The sequence below is a fragment of the Patiria miniata genome, unplaced genomic scaffold (genome assembly GCF_015706575.1).
Source record: "Patiria miniata isolate m_02_andy unplaced genomic scaffold, ASM1570657v1 HiC_scaffold_18, whole genome shotgun sequence".
Classification (NCBI taxonomy): domain Eukaryota; kingdom Metazoa; phylum Echinodermata; class Asteroidea; order Valvatida; family Asterinidae; genus Patiria; species Patiria miniata.
The window spans coordinates 11,384,432-11,393,864 of NW_024037056.1; the positions used below are offsets into that span (position 1 = coordinate 11,384,432).

At 44.5% G+C, this 9,433-nt stretch overlaps 1 protein-coding gene across 1 annotated transcript; it reads left to right on the forward strand.

Moving 5' to 3' along the window:
• The first annotated feature begins 1,504 nt into the window (after window positions 1-1,504).
• LOC119724595 lies at window positions 1,505-7,616 on the forward strand. Its single transcript, XM_038195707.1, has 6 exons — window positions 1,505-1,540; window positions 1,862-2,200; window positions 2,694-3,071; window positions 3,441-3,779; window positions 4,205-6,459; window positions 7,085-7,616. Exons 2-6 carry the CDS (start codon window positions 1,864-1,866, stop codon window positions 7,391-7,393), a joined length of 3,618 nt encoding a protein of 1,205 aa, XP_038051635.1. The 5' UTR covers window positions 1,505-1,540; window positions 1,862-1,863; the 3' UTR covers window positions 7,394-7,616.
• Window positions 7,617-9,433: the final 1,817 nt, after the last annotated feature.

A 9,433-nucleotide genomic window follows, 5' to 3' on the forward strand; every position in this document is an offset into this window, starting at 1 on the left:
AAATAATTGCTGCGGACAAAAAATGATTGCTCCGGACAAAAAATAATTGCTCCGGAAAAAAAAATTGCTCTCGATAAACAAATTACCTGTCTGCAAAAAACACAATGCTCTGCAAAGAAAAAAAATTGCTCTCCAAAAAAAAAAGATAATAACTGCTCTGGAAAAAACTGCTCTAGTGGCACTAACGGGCTTTCGTAGTCAGTTAATTGGAAGTGGTGCTGACATCTAATCAGGTTATCCGTGTTCTCAGTGAGCGTTTTTCACTTCTTCTTATTTTACCTTTGAAATAAGAAATGTGAGGAAAGAACATTTCTCACAAGACGTAAAACCTATCTTGGGTTTGTATTGTGGAGAACAAGGCATTAGATATGCATGTAATGGACCAAATAGAAGATGGGAAACGGATATCGTTTGGGCTGAATTCCCCCCCCCCCCCCCGCGCTCCGTAGCTACGCTGCTTGGGCTAGCCTACAATGTCCTCTTTGTACCCATTTCACTGACTAGATGGGTGATAATTATCCACATCAAGACTCCAACCGGTCTTAAACGTAGTGTTTAATACCGGCCAAGCACATATTTATTCCCATTCATAAATATCTTTTCGGTCAAAATATCAACACTTTTCGGTCCGAAAGTCAAAACAAGTAAAAAACAAGCTACATTTCCAGCGATTTTGTTCAAGAATACTACTTCATGTTTTTCCAAACACCCTTCTGACTTATATTATGGAATTTCCCTGTCGCAAAAAGTGGTAAACAACTCCTCATATGGAGAATGGCGCGCGCGTCGCACGTACTGCGCGATGTGACGCAGAACGCAGCTGTGCCGGTGTAGTGTGCTTTTAGGACTATAAAATACTGAATCATTGGTAATATTACGCATGCTTACGTGAAGATGGGAATGAGAATTGTCAACCAATGAAACGGTACAAGGCACCGGATTTCATAGGAGTACAATTTTCATTTGACACTGTAAAAGGATTTCAGACCAGCCAGTCGGTCTTTATCAACCGTTTAAAACAGGCCGAGTGGCGGTCTCTCGACCAGTGGGAATGGCTAAACTGTCTTAGGTATATATGAATTCATATAACCAACGTCAAGTGTGCTGTCCAGCTAAACGCTAACATAAATGGTGGTTGAATGTCATTTATTCTGATGAGAATATTTCGCTTGTGTCATAGGTCTCGATATTCAGCTTGTCAATGGCAGCGCTCCCAACGAGGGCAGGGTGTTAGTTCGCTGGTTCCCTGACTCCGAGTGGAAGGCTCTGTGTTATGCTCCCGACACGACCATCGCCTATCAGATGTGCAGGCGGCTCGGGTACCAGTTCGCGTGCGGCATGGAGGAGGCAGGGGCGGGGCGGACCGATGACCCCTCCCTGGTGAACATACCAAGCGTGGAATATGTGGCAGGCTGCTTTTCGGACATGTTTAACATCACTGCTGGGGGTTGCATCTTATTTGAGATACCTCCGTTTGGTTCCTTTATCGACTTGCCTTGTGCGCATGAACAAGACACGTGGTTAATTTGTGGATTTGCAGGTAAGCACAATTAGGGAGTAAAGTTAAGTAAAGAAAAGGGGACAATATTTGTCAATGATAGTTTTTTCAAAGGTTTGGTACTTGGTAATCGTTAATTTTTTTGCACTCCGTGATGACAATGATGTTTAGTTATGTTACAGACAGCTTGCAAGAAAAACCTCACAACAAGCTTACCGTAAGGGGACTCAGACCCACGACCTCCTGCTTACTAGTGCAGATGTCTTACCACTCGACCACTGAACTTGCCAAAGTGAGCCGGCCTGTTTGAATCTAACGGCGTCGGGTACCGCAATCAATCACAATTTCTCTCCCTGTGTACAGGAATGCCAGATTTCGAATTGCGACTGGTTGAGGAGGGGTTACTTGGTGCCACTAGAGGACTCGTCCAGGGCCGCTGCGGTGGGAGGCAGAAATGGGGCGCCATCTGTAGCAACACATTCGACCTGTCAACCGCTGGGCACGTTGCCTGCCGCGATTTGGGACAGCCTCCCGCCATTTCGGTAGGAGAGGTAGACCCCGGTGCGGTTTATCCAGGGCACGCTCCCGACTACACGCTTTTCGTAGACATCGGTTGTGTTGGGGACGAAGCGAGTCTGAGCGAATGCGAACACTACTCGCTGCGGCAGTGCGAGAGTTATGCCACTCTGGAATGCTTTAACGGTACATATGACATAAACTAAAATTGTTATTGCTTAGAGGCTAGGATTTCATGTCAATTTTGATGGGTTTAACGAGCAGAGTGTTAGAAACATTGCAATGGTTTGTCATGTTCTACTTTTAATTCTGTCTGGTTTTGAAACCGGAGGTTCCTCAACAGAACACAGGTACTGTAGCTCGACAGCCTGGAGAGCAAAATGAGAAAGGAAAATGAAGGGATTTTTATGTATTAGATAAGGGAAACAAATCCGGGTAACCCAAAGAATCGGACTGGGATAGAAACTCAATAATAACGCGTGATTTGGTTGGTTTGGAACCATAACTACAAGCCTCTAGGGTTTGTCACTGATCAAAATAATGTTCGTACTGATTACTATTAACTGTCAAAAAAAACTGACTGATTTGTCTGTTCCTTGCTTGCATTCTTTCGTTGTATTGCCTGCCAAAAGAACTGTCCGAAATTAATTATTTATTGTACATTTATTATATTTTTCAGGAACGAGGGATATCAGAGATATCGACATTAAGCTGGTGAATGGCAGAGCCCCCAACGAGGGGCGAGTCTTAGTCCGCTGGTCCTCAGACTTTGAATGGACGGCAATGTGCTTCAGTTTGAATTACACCGAAGCCGTGGCTTTTGAGTTGTGCAGGTGGCTTGGTTACCCGTTTGTGTGCGGCAAGGAGGCGGCAGGGGCGGGGCGGACCGATGACCCCTCCTTGGCGAACATATCCAGCGTGGCATATCTAACCACGTGCAGGTCAGACCCGAACGATGTCTTCGCAGGGGGTTGCTCCCTCTCTGCGACGCCTGATCCCGTTGATGAGACTCCTTGTTCTCATGAACAGGACATGTGGTTATCGTGTGGGTTTGCGGGTAAGCTCTTAAGAGTAATGGATCATAATGACATGTTTATAGTTTGGTAGCAATGCACGTGTGTAGTATTGTTCATAAACTGCGGAAAAGGCTTACGAACCCATTTACTGACGCAAGAGTTCCCCTGTCGGACCTGACGAGCCAGTCTATGTTTCATTGTCTTACGGGGTCACATGCTTCGTGTCAGACTGACTGAATGACTCTCCGACTGTTGACTGACTGACCCCCCCCCCCCCCCCGACTGACTAGGTGACTGACTGACTTCCCAATCCAGCTCGACTACGAAATCCTTGTCTTGTTCTGCTCGATTGCGACAAGTTCTGGAGACATTTCGAATAATTTGCGGTAATTTATTCCATCCTTTGTCAGGAATGCCGGACTTTGAAATGCGCCTGGCGGAGGAGACATCCGATAGTTCCAGGAGACTCGTTCAGGGCCGCTGCGGTGGGATACACAATTGGGGCGCTGTCTGCGGTAACCGATTTGCCAAGCAAAGGGCCGGACGTGTTGTATGTCGAGATCTTGGACTGTCTAATTACTCCATATCGACAGGAGCACTAGCCTTGGGAGAGGTTGATGCGCAGCTGGTGCCCGACTACATGTTGTTTGTTGACATTGGGTGTGTCGGCAACGAATCGAGTCTGAGCGAGTGCGAACACTTCTCACTTAGGCAGTGTAACAGCTACTTCACAGTAGAGTGTTTTACCGGTAGGTTTATAGAAATATGGTACATGTATAATAATATGTTCGATATTGTATAACAAGGTCTTCTGAGCAAGTGTGCTTCTGCCAGCGGTCCTCATTGGGTGCAATGTCAAAGTGAGGACACTCATTTTCCTTCCTCTTATGAGAACATTAGCGTTATCTTGAACTTGGAAGTGTCCACCTCAAGCTCTATATCGCAGAGGCTCATGCACGATCTTCTTTATTGGCCAATTATGTTCGACATTAACTGACTCTGAAGCCAGATTTAACACTAAGGCTGAAGCCGCAGCCGTTATTTGGGTGCCCTGTAAAATCACGAATAATGATCAAATGGTCACACATCCTCACTAGTTCGTTCAAAAATCGTCATCACCAAACAGCTACAAAACTACCGCTGTCACACTTGAAACCTTTCACCTTGTTTGCAGAAATTCGGGAGTATGCAGAGACTGCTTATCTGTGTGGTTCTAAGCAACTTTGTGGCCAAGAATGCAATCAACAGATTCATCCTCTACCGGACAGTACTGACGTATTCCACTACTGCAAGTGCGACGACGCCTGCGTTCTATTCGACGACTGTTGTTTCGACAGCGCCGATGTTTGCGACCGGATACCGCCAAGTTTAGAGCTTGGGGGATTCACGGCTGATTGGTTTGGCTGCGTCTGGGTACTGGGAAGTCAGTTCACTCACATTGGCTATGTGATGGTCGACCGCTGCCCAGACGACTGGAGAGACGGAAGCATGCGTTCTTTGTGTGACAAGCCCGTCGATGCGACAGACGTCATTGGGTCGATGCCAGTCTACGACGAGCAAGGTGTGGATTTTAAGAACATCTTCTGCGCCCTTTGTAACGGCAGGTCTCTGAATAGGTTAAACAGGTGGGATGTTTTGGGTTCCGACAACGGAATAGAAAGTACCGTGAACACATATTACCCATCTCTAAACCAGACCCTACCGACAAAGGGCTGGGTTAGCAATCCACCGGAAAATCATACAGAAATACGTAAGTGCCCCGCTCATGTCATTGACACCTGTCTGGATGAGTTTCGCGGCACTGAGACGGAGAGAGCTTGCAGATCGTACTATGCACCCATACGAGCCGACGAGAAAAACATTCGGTATCGTAACCCACATTGTGCTATGTGCAACGGCAAGGTACTTGTGCCAGATAACTCCTGCATGGACCAAGTCTGTCGGGATAAATGCGAACCGGAACCGTGGGGTGGTTGCCAGAGTATTTGCAGCCCGTACGACGACTTCTTCACAATTGAGGTTCTCTTTGACTTCACCTCCTCCTCTTCCATCAATGGGAGGTCCTGCTCGGAAGGGCAGATCTATGATCCATTCCTAGAGAGGTGCCGAGTGCTGACGTGCGCAGCTGGGTATCGAATCAACGGCGACGAGTGTGTGGCATACACTCCGGCAGATCCGCCCATAAACGGCAGTAAGGAGACATCTGCGATCGAATGCTGGGCAAAGCGTCTTGGCAAAGACACAGCCGGCGGGCAAGCCTTATTGGCAGGACAGACGATCATCATGAAGGACCCAGATGCGGACCAGTTGTCAGCTCTTGTTCTCCTAACCACCGCTGGTGAAGCGCTTGACATTGTAGCAGCTTTTGATGATGCGCTTGAATCAATAGACAACTCAACTACACTTTCTGAATTATTTTGCAACATATCTACGCTGTCGATTTTAGTGCCGTTTGCTTTTGCAGCTTCTAGTAACTGTCAGACTGTAAATGGAAATGAAACATTCTCAGGATATGTTGGAAACCTTTTCGAGGTGGTAAGGTTTCAAGATATCGGACACAAGATAGAGTACACAAAGCAAAGAGCAGAACCTCTATGCCTGAAGGTTGCCGACCTGAATTGCTCATCTCTTCTGACATTAAAGGGTTCCGAGTACATGATCTTGGCTGATGAGATTTTAGAAGTTGATGTAAGCGGCATTCGTATATCCGAGGATGAATATGTTCGTTTCCCAGACGGATCTGCAGTCACATGTTCTTTCACAGAGCCGCTGCCCGAGGGCCTGGAGCAGAAGATCAGAAGGGCAATTTCCTTTGCAGGTAGCTGCCTGTCTTTGCTGGCACTTGCCGCCACTTTCGTCACCTACTGCATCTTTCCTGAGCTCCGGAACACCGCAGGCAAGTCAACGATGAACCTGGTGGTGGCGCTCTTCGTCGCCATCTTGCTATTTCTACTGACGGGCTACCTCAGGCAGAGCCACGTCGCTTGTGTAACCGGTGCCGTGGCGGCGCATTTCGCCTGGCTGGCCGCTTTCTGCTGGATGACTGTCGTGAGCTTTAACGTCGCTCGCACCCTGGCCTCCAAAGTATCTCGGCCACGTCGTGGCAGAGGAATCGATCGTTCACTAGTCAACTACATGTGTCTTGCCTGGGGGATCCCCCTGATCATAGTGACCATCTGTCTGGCCCTCCAGTTCTGCAACTGCACCCGCCTACCTACAATCTACGCAGAGAGCAACATCTGTTGGATCACTGACGCCAACGTTCGCGTGGTCGTCTTCTTGGTACCGGTTGCGGTGAGCCTGGCTCTGAACCTCACCTTGTATGTCTTCACAGTGATCAACTTCTGGAGAAACAGGCAATTAAGCAAGGCTGCTCGGAACCAAACAACGACGGACGCGGTCAGAGAAGAACTCTCCGTCTACTTAAAGGTGCGTTAAGGATATCTTACCCTTTATTGACTGTTGGGACACAACGGCATAGGGTATTTGAGAGAGTCCTCAACCTCATTGTTGATGAAGCCAGTAAATTTCCTTGCGACAGGACACATTGACACATTCTTCCTCCTTTATTAGCCGCCATAGAGCTAAAATGTTGGATTGATTTTGACCTGGAATATTTAAGAAAGGTCGAGTCTTAAAATATAGGAACTATATCGTTAGGTAGAACAAAACCACTTCGGCTACCTGCGAATCAATCACAACTCTGAAATTTCTCAAATGACTCTACTGGCGGGAAAAGTTTTTATAACGGAGAACGTTACTTAATTGAACTGAAGTATTACACTCTGACTTTGTTATAGTGACGTAGTCGAGTTCATTATAAGTCACAACCAGTCCATTACAGGTCAATCAAGTCTTTCAGTCTTAAATGAAGTCGTAAGATGTTCAAAAGAATTGTAACAAAAAGTATGCGTTACAAATGTAGATGCAATAAACGACATGACTTGTGATAGACTTTTGATGGACTCAACTACAATTCTTGATATAACTGTTCATATTTGTTTTGTGAAGTGTGTATCACAAGACTTCAAGATGGTGTCTTCTTTACCGACAGATCTGCGCACTTGTTGGCGTGACCTGGGTGTTCGGTTTCGTGTCTCAGTCAGTGACTGGCATCGTAGTCTTCTCCTACATCTACATCCTTCTCAACTACCTCCAGGGAATCTTCATCTTCATCGCCTTCTGTCTGAACAAGAGAGTCCGGGGTCTGTGGAGGCAGAAGCTGAGAAAGATGCCGGCACACACCGGGAAGACAAATATAAATCCGACTCCTCATCATCCGAAACAGCAAACGGACACAATGTCCTCTGGGATGCCCGGGACAAGTCATTCGAAGAAGACCACAGAAAGCACCCATCTGTAAATCTTGTCTCTCCAACCTGGGGGCTCAGAACAATAAAAGTATCATTGCGCTATGATTTACTACCCCTACTACCCAGGCCAAAATGAAAACATTCCAGAGACCATCTCAGCTCCCATGGGAGGATGCAGCTCAATGCTGCACTATCGGCGCAATCGGCTAAACCAAACACATGACCATCTCTACCCTTAAAGGTCAGGTACCCTTTTACTCCTGGGTGGGAAGAAACAATGAGTGACAAAGTTCCTGCCCAAGGACACACGCATCGCAAATTCAGGCTAGACTCGTAACCACATGCATATGTGCCTACAAGATCATGAGTGCACACATTCCAAAAAATTGTATCCTTGTGGAGACATTTCTTTGTTCTCGTGAAGTAAAGTGTTCAATTTTGAAAGTGAAGTTTCAAAATGCTCTTATTTTAACCAGAATTAGTTTCCTTGGCTGAAATTTGGATTGATATCCCTTTTCTAAAACTCTTCCATTTGCGACGGATCAACCCACCTTGGAAATTCCTAGTTTTTGAGTAAAACCCATATATCTATTTCGTGAAAACCTTGTGGAGACCTATTCATCTATAGAAATTGCCCTGTGGAGACCTTTACAATGTGTTGTTCCCTATTGTGTGTGTGTCTCCACAAGGATACGAATTTGTGGTCAATGAACCAGAACACGAAACCACGGAATTCCACTGATGATTGACACAGTCACAAAAGCAAAGAGGAGACAACATGTCCCGGAGCCTGAGGTATAGCCAGATTCCACTTCTAATGAAATCAAAGGTAGTCAAATTAGTTCTCATATCAAAGTTGGGGTTATTTTGAAGAATAGTAAAAAGAACTGCATGGGTATGTGCAATGTATAACTGTGGTCAAAAGCTACCTATCATTTTAAGTGTCATTAATAAGGTTATTATAATAACACTTGATAGTAATTCAAGATCGGTTGTAAATATTGGTGATTCATCGCATTTGATTTTAATTCATTCCCATTGCGATAGGTTCTGCCCTACTGGTCACACTTTATGGACGTAGTTACTTTCACAGAATGTATTTCAGTGTATGTTGAAGTGTTTGATTTACCTCTTCTTTTTCGCAAACCAAAATATTTGGTATATATTCTCAAGAACTTGTATAAATATTCATTTTACAGTAACTTTAGATTTTACTTACATGTATATAATCATGTGCTGATTTATAAATGCAGCACTTACGATAAACTTAATCTTAGGTCAGTGAACAAAGATTCGACTGAAATGCAATGCACATTATATTCGTGAATAAGTCAGTACCTTTAGTTAAGATTAAACATTTTTTTTGACAAATGCACGTAGCTCCGTCACGTAACGAAGATTTTAAGCAGGCAAGACATCGACAAACGTTACTTTTAGTAGTTAATGTTAAGTTTTGTACTTAATGAAACCTTATATCTTGGTGTCAACTTCTTGAATGTTCTTTGGATTTTTTTTTTTACATAAAGCCGATAAGTAATACCTCATGTAGTGGACAATAATTAATCTAATTACAATTGAAGAAGTGTTTTACCAAATGTTTTCAATGCTGCGCCCGTCAGTAATTAAAAATGGTTTACAATTTGTTTCATTAGGGGTGCAAAGTAAAGAACACGTCGTACTTTTTAATTACAGTCCCCTGTTGAAACAAGCTTAAACCTTTCGGTTCTTATTTCCTAACTTAAATCACATACAATAACGATACCCGAAAGCTTTATTAAGGTTTCAACATGAATTATTCTTAATATCTTATAGTTAACTATATAATCAATAGCCCCTTTTAAAATCACCAGAACATTTTAAAAATAAAATTGGATATACCGTACCACCCATGTTCGACTTTTTAATGCAGCGGTCACTGAGAAAATTAACATAACACAGTTACGTGTTTTTAATTGACATTTACCGAGTTCTTTTGAAATAAAACGTTATCGTAAACGAAGGCAGCGAGCTCCGCAACATTGTCGTTGGACTAACTTTTAAATGTCTTGTTATACCACAAACACCAATGAGATCTTCATGGCAGGCAGCCA